We start from the raw sequence: 15,609 nt of genomic DNA, 5'->3' as shown, positions 1-15,609 counted from the left end.
TTTAAATTATGAACAGATAACAATTAATTTTTTTTTGTTACTATAGATCAAACACTATGGGTGTATGTGTACTCGTTATAATTAGTTTTATAAACAGAAAAACGCAGTAGATTTTTATGTTATTTATTTATAACAAACTATAAATCAATTTTGTAGCTCAGTATTTAGGTTTTATGTTTATGTTCGTGAAGTATGGTTTGTATTTGTATTTGTTTCTGTTGCGTTGTTAGTTTATTCACTATATATTTGAACTTCTGTTTTGATATGAAATTTCATTGACATGGTCATAATTATAAGTTAACTGTTTACAAAACTTTCAATTATTCGATTTTTTTTTATTGTTTTTCTATCCCTATAACGGATTACCTTAGCTGTATTCTGCAAAACCCTTAGGGTTCTCAATGCTTTCTAAATTCGTACTTTTTTTGCCTTTTTTTCTTTTTTTTCTAACGCGCGTTTGGCGTAAAATTGTTGTACTTGGTATCTTATAATGAGCAGTATGATAAGTTTTTTTTAAAGTAGAAACGAAAAAAATATTCGTCATTTTGTTAGTTCATTGTTAACATCTGTTTTGCAGAATAATATGCAAATAACCGCGGAGTTGTACATTAAGAATAGCGAATTTAAAAACGTGTTCACAATAAAAGGGATTTAAAACTATTAATTTAAAAACAAACTTGACTAACACAACTCTTAGATGGCTATGTTAATATTATGGAGAAACATACCGGTTATTCGGCAATAACTGTCCTTTCCTGGATTTAGATATTTCGGTTTTAAACGGGAAACTCCACACTAAAATTTAAAACAAAAGAGACAATTTTTCGTTCCCTATTGTTAATTTTCCATTTTTAGATGGTGATATTCCTTTGGCACCATCTTACGGTGTTTATATTTCACAACTTGTTTGCTATGACGGTGTCTGTTGTGATGTTTTTGATTTTAACGAACGCAACCTATGTATTACTGGTAAATTATTAAACCAGGGATATCGTTCCCATAAATTACTTAAAACCTTTACTAAATTTTTTCATAGATATAAAGATTTGGTTTTGAAGTTTGGTTGTACCTGTAGAAAACTTATTTCAAACGGGATAGCACATCCTCATTTTTACGGAAATGTTGTTACCCGTGCCCGGAAATTTAGAAATGATCCATGTAAACTTGTCGCTCCTTTAAATAAACTTATTCTAAAAGGTTACCTATTCAACACTGTAATAAGATCATTGAATATTGTTTTTATTGGTATAAATATTGATTTTGTTATCAGTAAATTAAAAGCTAACTAAATATTACTAGTATGTTATATGCATATACATATTCATGGATCTACAATCTGTCGATACCTGTAACTTGGCACTGCACAAGGTCATGTTTTTCTCTGGCTGTTTATGACGTCTTTACACTATATCCATTGGATGTTGGATGTGTACGGATTGATAGTTTAGTCTTAGTTGCATGATTTTTTTTATTAGTTGTCAGTGGCTTTTAACTAGCTGTCAGATAACTGCGAGTACTCTCAGATCTGTTCATTGTGTCTTTTTGTGTCGGGATGTATAAGTACCGCGAAACGCCCACTTGTATTTTTGTCCATCTGATGAGTTAAGCCTTTTTCAACTGATTTTTATAGTTCGTTCTTATGTTGTACTGTTATACCACTGTCCCAGGTTAGGGGAGGGGGGGTTGGGATCCCGCTAACATGTTTAACCCCGCCACATTATTTATGTATGTGCCTGTCCCAAGTCAGGAGCCTGTAAATCAGTGGTTGTCGTCTGTTTATGTGTTACATATTTGTTTTTCGTTCATTTTTTTGACATAAATAAGGCCGTTAGTTTTCTCGTTTGAATTGTTTTACATTGTCTTATCGGGGCGTTTTATAACTGACTATGCGGTATGGGCTTTGCTCATTTTTGAAGGCCGTACGGTGACCTATAGTTGTTAATGTCTGTGTAATTTTGGTCTTTTGTGGATTGTTGTCTCATTGGCTATCATACCACATCTTCTTTTTTTATATATACCGTTATGTATACATTATATATACTTATTTCGCTTTTACTTAACAAATTGTTATAATTTAAAGTACTATATACATGATATACTAAACAAATAATTGAGAGAATGTCACTAGAAGTTTAAAAAAGTTGAAGTACTTATAATTCATCTAAAAGAATACAATCCAGAGGTAATATTTTCAATTTGACATCAATGTATAAGGGAATCAAAGTGCTTAAAACTTCAACATTGTTCAATGAATAAAAGACGGACCACTTCTAAATACATAATGATCAATACTACTCGTATGACATAAAGACATGTGAGATCTTTACTTAAGATATACCTCATGGTCTTATGATACAAGTAGGCACACTTATCAAAAACATACGTACAGTCTGAGCATACCAATAATAATATAATATAACGATTTTTTTATCTATAAATAGTCATAATGAAGTTAGATATACTAGATAGTTTTTTCCACCTGTAACGGCTTAATACTTCCCTGTTGGAATTAAAGTGGACAAGTAAGTGTTTATCGGGTTTTACTTTATTTCAATGAGGTTCCTCAGTAAACTTCCTTAATTATACTAAATGTTCTTTGTATATATAAATATAAACATAGTTTAATAATGTGTACCCTGATAGCCATGGCAACTTTGTGAAAATGCACATTATATTTTTTATTATCCATCAATGGCCTCGAGTCCATGGCTATGATGTGTATCTTCCGCCTCTCTCTTATGTAATTTCTGAATGTAAGTTATATAAATCCTTGAGTTAATGTATGTGAGTGTGTATATTTCTTATTCAGGAATTCAGAAAGGTCATTTATGATACATCTATAATATATATATATATACTATATGAGTCATTACGAAAAATGGACTCAAATCTATCAACAAAAAAAACCAACTTTGCTATCATATTTATACCAGTCAGATACGAAAAAACCACACCAGTTGACAGTGTTCATTATATCAATAATTTATTCATTGTCACTTTAGTGTTGTTGTTGTAAACTAGTTATAATGATAGTCTTTTGCATTCTTAAACTGAGAATTTAAATACTGTAACCTTAGCAGTAGTATATGGGCAATCATTATTATAGCTTTGAAATAAAACTTATAGTCGAGGAAACGTCATATTGCCAATGATTAAATTGTTGTCTTAAACTGTTTAACTTTTGCACAAACAGTAGTAGATTACGAATGAATTTCTAAAGGACTAAATTATATCAAAAGATATTTACAAAAAGAATTTTTAAAGGACTAAATTATATCAAGAAGTAAAATCACAAAAATACTGAACTCAGAAAAAATTCAATTGGAAAGTCCCTAATCAAATGGCTAAATCAAATGACAAAACACATCAAACGAATGGACAACAACTGTGATATTCCTGACTTGGTACAGGCATTTTCAAATGTAGAAAATAGTGGCTTGAACCTGGTTTTACAGTGGTAAACCTCTCACTTGTATGATAAGAGATATTTAGATTCCGCTATTCCGAAATTTAGTTTACTCTGTGCTGCAAAGACATAATGTATGACAAATTATAATTCTGATCATGTTATAACACATACTATTTAAATATTATTAGCGAGTATCTTGTAATGTTAAAACTGTCATTATTTGTAGAGATATATGAAAGAGATTGATTTTTTCATAGCAACATTTCTAATTTGATGAAAAGATATTAATGTAAGATAAGGTAGTTATAATATAACAAGCATAAAAATGTATGCAAAATAATCTCAAAATAATGAAAACAACACGGTATATATTTTCTCGCATCCAAATGTTCTACATTTCTCTTTAAAAAAAATTATTAACTAAACTATAAATTTAATTTTTTACATTTAAGAATTCACTCATAATAGAAACAATGATTAAAAATATGTACGCATGACGCACATTTTGTCTGTAAAAGACTCAACATCAAGACGGGAAAAGCTTTTTGGATTTCCATATCATAATTGTGAAATCTTATATAAGTATTGTTGACGTATATCAACTCGAATGTTATCATTATTGCGAAAGGACCTTTGTAAAAAAGAATTAAAATATATAAAATGGACATTCATACTTAGGTAATCGTATCAAATTTTAAAAAAAGACTGCGTCTGCAGATTACGCGCCCCTGCTATGAATGCATAATACGACATGGGAATTCACACTAAGTCAAAATGACATAATCGGTAAAATTAAAAACTAGACGACTAAATTTCTTTAACTTGAAATCCCAACATTTAACTTCATTTACTTATACTGTATATTATTTTGTTTATGTCCTTTTAGAAACTGCTAGATATATGTCACTTAATCGTTTTATACTGTAAGTATACCTAATCATTTTTTAATTTCTGATAACATAAAGTTTCCACAACAGCAACAAGTGTATTACGATATATCCACTCGAGACAGTTTTAATATTTAAAGCGCGAGGCTTGCCGAGGAATAATTAAAATTTAACTGTTGAAAGTGGAGAAATATCGTAATAAACGAGTTACAGTGGTGTATATAAAAAAGAAGATGTGGTATGATTGCCGGCCAATGAGACTACTCTCCACAAGAGACCAAAATAACACAGAAATTAACTACTATAGGGGACCGTACGGTCTTTAACAATGAGTAAAGCCCATACCGCACAGTCAGCTATAAAAGCCCCCCCCCCCCCCCCATGACAATGTAAAACAATTAAAACGAAAAAACTCACGGCCTTATTTATTTAAATGAACGAAAAACAAATATGTAAGACATAAACAAACGACAACCACTGAATTACAGGCTCCTGACTTGGGACAGACACATGCATCAATAATGTGGCGGGGTTAAACATGTTAGCAGGATTCCAATCCTACCCCTAACCTGGGACAGTGGTCTGTTTCTCTAATGATTTGTATCCTTCCTTTTCAAAGATTTGAGGAAAGTTGTGTACTTATGATGTGACGTCATCCGGCATGGTCGCCTTTTTTTCATGACGTCACAATACGAAAATTCAGAGGAAAAACAAGAAAATTTAACGTCACAATTAAATTTCAACCAATTATTTACCGAGAAAATATTTTTCACTAGTGAGGAGAAATATTTTTCTAACACCGGTCAGGAAATGTAAAAATAGCACAAAAATTAGAGAAATGTAATGCACTATAAATGAGATACAATCAGTAAGGAAGGTAACTGATGCAACTGATGTAAAAATTTCCTTGTTTATTCATTGTATATTTACTTTTTTGTTATATACATATTACGAGGATCGATACTTATACATCTCACCATTATGTTATTGCGCTATGATCATTGAATAATTGCCTTTCATATTTGCGTATGTACGTTGTTTATACATGTATATCATTTTGTGTTTCGTCGTTGAACAGTTATTTTTTTCATAGTGATTAAGATTAAGTTACAATGTTGACTGCTGTACCCAATTTTAGAACTTTTTACCTATTATGTCGTCTTGCTTTGCTCACACATTGTTGTCAGTATAAAGGAATTGAATGTGACTGTTATAGAAATTTTATGTTAAAAGGAGTGGTTTAGCTAGCTATAAAACAAGGTTAAATAAACCATTTTCTACATAAGGAAATGCCTGTACCAAGTCAGGAATATGACGGTTGGTTTCATTCCTTTGATGTGTTTGAGCTTTAGATTTTGTCGTTTTATAAAGTACTTTCCGTTTTGAATTTCCCTTGCAGTTCAATATTTTTGTTATTTTACTTTTTATAACTCTGTCATTAAGTTTATCAAATGTTATATTAAAGTGATTAGGGGATAAAATGCAAAACGTACATGTCTGCTCTATGGTCGGGTTGTTGTCGCTTTGACACATTCCCCATTTCCTTTCTCAATTTTATTACAATCAAGGTCGTAAATGTTTTCATGCAATAACAAATCAATGAAAAAACTCATAATAACGAATTATTTAATTTATTTCAGTTTAAATGAAAGTTGTCTCACTAAGAAATCATGAAACATCTCTTTTTATATATATATAAATCAAATAAAAAATTACCAGATAAATTATCCCATTGGCTAGTGCAATCTAAGATTCAGCACGGGACAGCAAAATTCATTCACTGACAAATAAAAGCATGACAAACACTGAAAAACACAAATTCTGAGTATATATATATCAAAAGTCAGGAACCTGTTATATAGCAGTTTGCTGTAAGTTACCACATTTGGTTTCCGTTAATTGTTTTTAGTATTACAAAGGCTGTTGTTTTTCACTATTTAATAGTTTCACATTTTGTCAAAATAGTGCCTTCGACACCTTACTAAAGAGTATGTATTTACTCATTGTTCAAGGCCGTACAGTGACATATAGTTGTTTACATGCTCATTCTTTTATCTCATTTTTAGTCACTTATCACTTCGTTTTATATTTTATTAAAACTCTATGTATCAATCAAGTTTTATTTTTTTATTACTTAAGGCTATGCATCAGGGAGATACATTTCATATTTTTTTGGTCGTTTTTCACTTTGCGTTTTTTGCGTATTATTTATTTGTTTCAACTTTTGAGTTTAAAAACCTCCCATTGGTATCTTTCATCTCTCTTTTACAATGAGAAGAGCATTGAGGACCAAATTACTAAAAGTTTTGCCAAAGACAGCTAAGGTAATCTATGCCTGAGGTAAAAATTTTGTAAACAGGTAATTTATAAATATAACCATATCATTAATAATTCATGTCAGCACAAAAAAGTGCTGACTACTGGGCTGGTGATACCCTCGGGGAAATAAATCTCCACCAGCTCAATAGATAATGTCATAAACGTGGAAAGAAGACGTGATTGAGAAATTAACTATCCATATAGTTCTTATTTAATGTTGCAATTAATAGAAAAGGGAGGTATGTTAAAATAGTATTACAGACAAACGGTTGGTAGGTAGGATAAACCTTAACATAAATTGGATTTAAAATCAAATGCTTCCAGGGTAGAAGTTTGCCATGTGTTACACAAATACACATATCACATATCCAGTATATAAACTGTATTACAAAAATGTGAAAATTTAAGTAAGCTTGCTTTTTCTACTTTTGTTATGGCAAAGACTTCAGTGGTTAATGAGGGTATTTATATAATTTTGATTTGCAATAAATGATGAGAATCTACATTCGCTTAAAAATAAGAGGGAATGAACCACGAATGTATGTTACTGATGAATCAGAATGATTCGCATTGGAAACACCAACTGTACTGTTATTTACATCAAAATACTTGTATAGAATTAAATACGTAGTGTTTTTATAGTATGGGAAGACGGAAAACATACAATGTTGCTGAATGTTCAAATTATAAAAGACAAGTAAATCCAGAAGAAGACGTGGAATATACATACTGGTGTTGTTTTCCATTTTGGTATGGTTTATCAAAGATTAGCCCATAATAGATATGTTTTACTACGTTAACATTCTTTAACACCTTGTACAGCCAAACGCTTTGAACACTAAGGGCGTATAATATAATGAAATTCTGTAAAATCAATTAATGAAAACAAAATGCTGAATCTTGTGCCTCGCATATAACAATTACATGAAAAAATAGGCAAAAAATAAAAACGACGAAAAAAATTACAACACTACACATACAACAACATCGAATGCAGACGACTAAGTGACATGAATCCTATAAAAAAAAGAGGAGGTAATCGCATGTGCCTCGGAAGGCTAGGGTAGGCATATCCAGTCCGTAATAAATCTTTTTTGTTAGGGAACATTCTTGCACAATAGAACATGTAGAACGGGATTGAGAAAGTGTTATTACGGGTGATGAGAACATGACAAACGAACACTTATTTTATTTAGTTGAACGCTGCTGCATATATCAATATCTAATTAACTTATACTATAATGTGAAATATGATTACCCATTTTTAATCATTTTCTGTCAAGGCGTTTCTATGAATCGGAAAAACAAAACGTCTTTCTGTTGCCTCAGCAGTTGGATTTGACAAATTCGTATAAAGTAACTCCAAATTATTTATTGATGAGCTTGGAGGAAACTAACGGCTGTTTATATCAAGCTTAGTTTACAAAACGAAATGTATATAAAACAACCGAAAATAAAACGAAAATCTACTAGGGAGGTACATTGAATACTTTGTAATTACTCTCTAGAATTTGAGTTTTTTTTTAATAATTACCCTATGTCTTTCAGCAAAAAGCAGAAAAAGGCCAATAATAGCAACACAACTAACGTCACATCGATTTCGAGATTGAGGTAAATCATTTTCAATACATTTTGCTAGCAAAAATGTATGGCTATTGTTTGTGTCTCTGTGTTGCTATTCTTTCAGATTATTCATTAAAAAAATCTGATCAGAATTAAACGTTTAAGTCAGTGAGACCAAAGTAGTACCTCAACAATCATACTGGTGCTTAACTTTTTATTTTCATATTTCAAATGACACTGCGATACTTTCTGGTTTTTAAACTTGCTCATGTATTGAAACTGATTAAAAGATGTTGTCCTTGTCAGGTTCAAACTATAAAAATCTATTATAAGTAAGGTGTGGAGGCGTGTTAATCAATAATGTATTCTTCAGAATTATGTTCGTGTTTGTGACCAATGTTTTCAAAATAAAAATGCTCAAAAGATTAAAATTTGAAACTTAAAACTTGAAAATAAAACCATCTAGAAATTTCCCAAAAGAGCTTAAACAACACAGCTTAAACAACTTATGATCAATATTGCCCGACGGAGTTGTAACCTGTGACTCCTATGTGTTGTATTTTGTATACTGTCGATTGTGCCTTTTCGTAATTTTTTCGGGTTTTTTTTTGTCATGGCGCTGTCAGTTTGTTTTTGACTTATGAGTTTGGATGTCTCTTGGATGGACATATTTCGACTCCCTTTTAAATGAAGCACTAATTGATTAAAAATATTAAATACAATAGATAGATCCACTCAAATTCCAGGCCATTGCTATGTGAAGATGTACAATAATATTTTACTTTCCGAAATGTAAACATGTAGTTGATATCGTGTTATTTTAAAAAAATGAAAAAAATACATTATGTCACGAAGCATGTTTTCATACTACTTGATGTGCAAAACAAATGTCCAAAAGCAGTAAAGGAAGGTTAAAAAAAGAGAACAAAAACAGTTTCATGATTAAAGATTCACAACTTACATATGTGTGAAAATTATCAATCTGGATTTAAATTCATTTCACAAGATATGAACCTCAGTTGTTTAGGAAGTTGCAATCCATAGAAATAGACCAGACAATATATGTCATGATCACACATAATTTTAACGTGTTTGCTCTTTCCTCAAATACCCATCCTAACACAATCTTTCACTTTCGGTTTTTTCTAAACTGTTTTAACAGTTTTTGAATATCAAAATCATTACAAAATCTAAATAACATTTGTTATTAAACGATAATAGTTTGTTTGCTCGATTCTTAACATTTGTATATTGTTATTTTGAAAAGAAATTTCGCAACATTTAGACTTTTATTTAAGCGAGACATCAAAAGGTCAAGCAAAAGATCAAGGAGCAGACAAACAAGTTCAACATGAAGATACGCAAGTGATACTGGTTAGGTAAGAACCCTTATTAAATAGGAAAATAACAAAAAAACGAACTTCAAGGATAATTCAAAACGTAAAGTTACTTAAAAAATGGCAAATTCAAAATCTCAAACATATCAAACGAATGGAAAACAAGCTGCCATATTCTTGACTTGCAAACGCCACATGATCATTATGATAACAAAAAGTCTTTATCATTGTGCATTCTTGATTCTTCTATAGATTTTCATATGGCATTATTTCAGACTGTTGTAAAGCTTTATTAAAAATTCTTGACGCATCATTGCGTGAACTACTTTGGCTTTTAGAGCATTCTGATACTGAAACTCGGTTATTTTTTCAGTATCTGGATAGGTAATAGCCTTTATTTTAATAGGAAAATAACAAAATACCGAACTTCAAGGAAAATTTAAAACGCAAAGTTACATTTAAAATGGCAAAATCAAAATCTCAAGCATATGAAACGAATGAAACACAACTGTCATATTTCTGATTTAATACAAATTTTCCGTACACAGAAAATGGTGGATTAAACCTGATTTTAACGATAGTTAAACTCTCACTGGTATGGCAGTCATTTAAAATTCCGTTATATTAACAACAACATGACTGTGAACAAAACAAACAGACATAATAGGTAAAAATGTCAAAATAGGGGAATAGCGTTAAAATTGTGTTATAATCTTAATCACTATATAAATAAACAAATATGTCAACAACAAAAATAAAAATTGCATATAGACAAAGCACATAAGCAAAAATGAAAGAATAGAATATAAAATATTTACAATAATACATTGTAGGATGTACAAGTACCGAGCCATGTCAAAATGATATTACAAAATGTGTATGCGCATATTTCTGGGTTTCACGTCATGGAAGAATAAAAATCAAAATTTGTTCAATTTACACTCTTTTTATAGATTAACTTCCTTCGGAACGACCAGCCGGAGTGTTATGCATAAGCCATAGATGTACAAACCGTTAGTGTGTTAACCGAATGTAACTTCACAATCTCAGCCTTGTCAGAGAAGCTTAGTCTCAATCATTTACTAACCAATAACTTATCAGTTACATGGCAAAGCCAATACCAATGTCGAAGCACCGACTACTTTAGGTGTTAATAATGTGGTGTCCTTATATACATGTATGTATATACAACTTGTAAGATACTAACGTTTTTCAGTTTGAAAACAGAGTTAGACAGATGTAAAAGAGATCTTATAAAGTGTCATGAAGAAAAGAACGATCTAGCATTACGGTGAGTTTTATTCCAGCTCAGTTTGAGATAATAACTAGCCTTGAAGTATTGTCTGGGGTGTTTACTTCAGCTCAATTTCTACAACCTGGCAATTCTGTCACTGCTAAGAATTTAATAACTCTCTAGAATATACTAGCATGGCTCAAAGCTCTTCAATTGCGGATTTTATTTGGCCTTGTCAACTTTTTGATTCGAGCCTCACTGATCAGTCTTCGGTAGCTGAAACACGCGTCTGACGTTCACAATCTTATTTCTGGTATTTATGATGAGTTTATCATAAACAATCTAAACCGCTGTAGAATTTCTGAAATATTTTTCAAAGAGTAACCTTATAAATTAAAAAAAAAAAACAAAAAAAAATGTCAAAGATCCTGTAAGATAATAAACTACTTGAGTGTACAAGTATTTGTAGAAAAAGCAAGAGCAACGTTTCCTTTGAGGTTATAATTGCTATTTCATAATTCATATAAAAATATAACATCCAAATATATTTCAGACTGAGTGAATTGATGGGGAAGCAGTTACAGGATAACAATCCCCAAATAACAAATTTAAATGATCCAAACAGACCACAGAAGTTATCTGAAATGCTTAGTGATATATATGACAACGAATGGCTTGAGGCTTTTACTGGTCTGCAGTCGCAAGATGAGAATCTAGACGAACAAAGCGCAGTTGATATCCTTTTTAATCTGTTGAAGGTACCACTAACTCACAAAGGTTGGGATAAAATGAAACTTGTCCTTTCAGGGCATCAGTATTTATTTTATCCAGTTTTATGTTTTATTGTATTTATTTCAGCGCAGAATACCTGCTGGAGATGAAACTTGAAACATAGTACAACGATGTATTAGATTGTATTCATCTGCATTGCATGAAACTATGGGGGGAGCCAGAATGTAGAATAAAACCAATTTTTGCTTTTTATGAGAGTACAATAAGATTCTCGCCAATTGTGAAGTAAAGGAGAGGTGACAGTGTCATCATCTTGGCAAGCGAAAATGAGATCAAACAAATAACAAAATGAACTTGATGTAACTTATTCCAATGAATATCCCGAAGAGGCACGGACGTTGTTTGATATCAGCTATAAGCATTAGATGTGGAAGAAGTCAAAACTTGACACTAAAAAGAGTTCTTTGAGTCACAATTTGTCTTAATATTATTTTCAAATTGTTCTTTGAACAAATGATTTAAACATATAACGCAGAAGCTCAAACTATAAGAAGCAAAATTATCTTGATTTAAACATTTCAGGTTATATATGAAGAAACATTAGACCAGGTTGGTAAATTCTCTAGTCACATACAGCAATGGTTTGTTGGCAACCAGGTATGTTTAACAAGTGCTTTATTTTGTATTCGGCTTACTATAACTATTAGATAATGATTTACAAATGTACATGTATTACCTTGTTTGTTAAAATTAACATACAATGAAATAAAGATAACATTAAGTACATGTTTTTACGTTGTTAACATTTTACAGTTATTAATGTAATGTGACCGTATCAGGGGTTGCAATTATAAAAAAAAAAAAAAATCACATTTATAATTCAGTAGCAATTTTCCATCTATATATTACATCTGGATTCTATTTTGAACATGTTGAACATGTATATTGAGAAGAAGAAAAAAATGTTTTTATTCAATTCAGTCCTTTTACTGTTATTTGGAAAAAAGATAAATTGTGAACCCTTCCTTTACACCACAGAAAATTTTTCTCAACTTATCTTAAACTGTATTCGAGAAATTTGACTTAATTATCATATTTATGTTTACAATAATATTACAGTTAATGTAAACTCGTATATTGACCAAGAACTTAAATTTTAGCACTATAATATATTTTCTGCTATTTTTCTTGCATTACTTTAGAAGTTCATTTGTACTTCCAGCAATGTCCTCATAGTCGGATTTTAGAGTTTGTAGTTTCCATATCGTCTTCTGTCATTCAACATCTGCGAACAGAAATCGAAAAGGTAAAATAATTCTCAGTTGGCTTGAAGTAAGAAAAAAGTGGTGTAATGCGCATTAAAAAAATCACACGGTGTAATTTACTTTTTATAATTAGAAATTCTGTTTAAGAGATGAAATAAACGACTGCCAAGTCAAAAGATAGTAATTATCCATTTCTCCCGACATTACATCTGTCGTCGTTGCGACAAAAAAGTGCTAACGAGTTTTATGGTAATTTACAAAACTAAAAACAACACTTTACAAGTTTCGTGCGTCCATTGCACATTTCTGAATATATATATACATCCGGAACGCATGCGCTACTCTAGGCGCTACTACGGGAATATTTGAAAGCCAAGAATAAAGTTATATAATTCAAACACATTCTACAATTACATTTCAAAATTAGATATATATATATATATATATATAGTTTTTCCTTTTCTAGGTGCTCTTAGTAAAATTTAAAGAGAGTAGTATATCAGTATGTACTATCTATATAAAGCGGTGTGTTGACATGTGTTTTTTCATGAGGATAAAGATACCAGAAATGTATTTGCAATTTGACTGTGATATAATAAATGTAGACAAGACTACCTTCAAACCGTACACTAAAGATGGTGATACATTAGACTATGTCGTTTGGCCAGCACTGTTTTTATTTAAAGAAGGGCCATTAATGAACAGAGGAGTTGTGCAATGCAAGTAATAATTGTGGCGACATTGTTTTGGCAGGATGGCGATCAGACTAGGAATACTAGAAGCCAACTATATGGTACAACGATACCCAACTTATCTCGTCTTTGTGTTTGTTTCAAAAATTGCATTTAAAAAAAATGAATAAATGGAATCACATCAAGTTTTTTGTCTCTTTCAGAAATGTTTGTGATAAATTGAATAAAACATATCTATAACAAAATTAAGACATGGTCAAAGTACAATGTCAATGAAGACATGCAAAAAGTAAAATAACAAAAATGTGTAACTCCGAGGAAAATCCAAAACGGAAAGTCCCACACCTAATGGTAAAATCAAAAGCTCAGACACATCAAACAATCGATTAGATAACAACTGTCATACTCCTAACTTGGTATGGCATTTTCTGATGTAGATAAAATGCTGAATTAAACCTGGTTTAATAGCTTGCTAAATCGCTCAAGTGTATGATAGTCGCATTAAGTACACACTGTGTGCACTATGGCGGTGTTGAAGTAATACGAAAATTTTTTAAAATATGCATATAGTATATAATTGATGTTTGTCACACAGATATTTTCATATATACAATGTATATTAAAGTGCATTGGTCTGTGCCTCTCATACTTCTTTAACATTATTTAACATTATAACAGTTTATTCCGTATAACTGTTAAAGGTCATGCTGTGACCTATACTTGATTACATCACGTCAATACTTTATACTTACATGCTTACATCTACGTCTATAAAGTTTTTTTATATTAATTAGTGGCATTGGCAATCATACCACATCTTCTTATTTTTCATATATGATAGAATGCAAAACATAGTAAATATTTTCAGTTAAGGGTAAAAACTATTATATGGAGTCACTTATAACTTTTGGTTTTAATTGACAGTTGATCAATCGCAACATTCTAAACATTTATACCTCCGTCAGATTTTCTATAATTACAGCAGTTTTCCAAGATATTAGAAAACACTTTCATTTTACCCCGACTGTTCTATTTTTAGTCATGTCGTTCATGTTGGTTTTGTATAGACATGATCATAGGAAATATGTTTTTTAACTTAATATAGTCGAAAGTAATTTTTTGTCAAGTTGGTTTCAATTTGCCCCAGATGTTAGAGATTTAACACAAGTGGTATGACGCCAATAAGTCAATTCTCAACAAGAGACCAAATGACAGAAATTAAGAACTATATAGGTCAACATACGGCCTTCAACAATGAGCAATGCCAATATCGCATAGTCATCTAAGTCACGGCAACCACCGAATTACAGGCTCCTGATTTCGGAAAGGCACATGCATAAAGAATACGATGGAGTTAAACGTGTCATCGGAATCTCATCTAATCACAAAAAATCATGAATTTAAAACTAAACTATCAATCGTTTCACATCCAACTTCCGACATCCAATGGATTTAGTGTAAAGACGTCATAAACAGTCAGAGATAAATGATGGACTTGTGCAATGCCACAATACAGGTATCTACAGATTGTAGATCTATACAGCATAATCATCTGCGTATATACATATTTATATAACAATAATATTCAGTTTGCTTTTAATTTACTGATAACAAAATCAATATTTATACCAATCAAAACAATCTAATAACAGTGTTGAATTGGTCATCATATAGCCTTTAAGAATAAGTTTATTTAAAGGATCGATAAGTTTACCATGCAGGATTGTTACTAAATTTTCGGGCACGGTTATCAACATTTTCGTAAAAAATGAGGGTGTGCTATCCCGTTTCAAATAAGTTTTCTACATGTACAATCAAATTTCAAAACCAAACATTCTATATCTATGTCGGAAGAATTTAATAAGGAGTTTGAGTAATTTTTGGTAACGATCGAAATCCCTGACTTTACCAGTAATACATATAGATTACCTTCACGAAAATCAAAAACTTCACAACAGACACGGGCAAAGTGAACGTGTTATGATATATAAACACCACGACCGCAATATAGTATCAAAGTAACATCACAATCCATAACGAAAAGGAAAGTTAATAATAGGGAAAGGAAAATCGTTCGTTTGATGTAGATTTTAATTTGGAGTATCCCGTATAAAACTGAAATATCTTATAATCTAGGAAAAAAGAACAGTTAGTTCACATTTGATTTATCT

General features: G+C 31.0%; 1 protein-coding gene across 4 annotated transcripts; it reads left to right on the top strand.

Moving 5' to 3' along the window:
• Positions 1-2,364: 2,364 nt before the first annotated feature.
• Positions 2,365-13,623, top strand: LOC143085643 (uncharacterized). Of its 4 annotated transcripts, XM_076262122.1 has the most exons (11): positions 2,489-2,522; positions 3,636-3,708; positions 4,296-4,332; positions 7,258-7,365; positions 8,164-8,226; positions 9,477-9,557; positions 10,732-10,806; positions 11,303-11,507; positions 12,064-12,138; positions 12,704-12,787; positions 13,213-13,623. In XM_076262122.1, exons 3-11 carry the CDS (start codon positions 4,310-4,312, stop codon positions 13,471-13,473), a joined length of 975 nt encoding a protein of 324 aa, XP_076118237.1. In that variant the 5' UTR covers positions 2,489-2,522; positions 3,636-3,708; positions 4,296-4,309; the 3' UTR covers positions 13,474-13,623. The 4 variants fall into 4 exon arrangements, with proteins under 4 accessions (XP_076118236.1, XP_076118234.1, XP_076118237.1 ...); XM_076262121.1 differs by lacking the exon at positions 3,636-3,708 and having other exon boundaries at positions 2,365-2,522; XM_076262119.1 differs by lacking the exon at positions 3,636-3,708 and having other exon boundaries at positions 2,440-2,524; positions 4,288-4,332.
• Positions 13,624-15,609: the final 1,986 nt, after the last annotated feature.

Source organism: Mytilus galloprovincialis, chromosome 8 (assembly GCF_965363235.1).
Source record: "Mytilus galloprovincialis chromosome 8, xbMytGall1.hap1.1, whole genome shotgun sequence".
Taxonomy (NCBI): Eukaryota; Metazoa; Mollusca; class Bivalvia; order Mytilida; family Mytilidae; genus Mytilus; species Mytilus galloprovincialis.
Note: the sequence above shows the minus strand (reverse complement) of the source record. Positions and strands in the feature narration are given on the sequence as shown.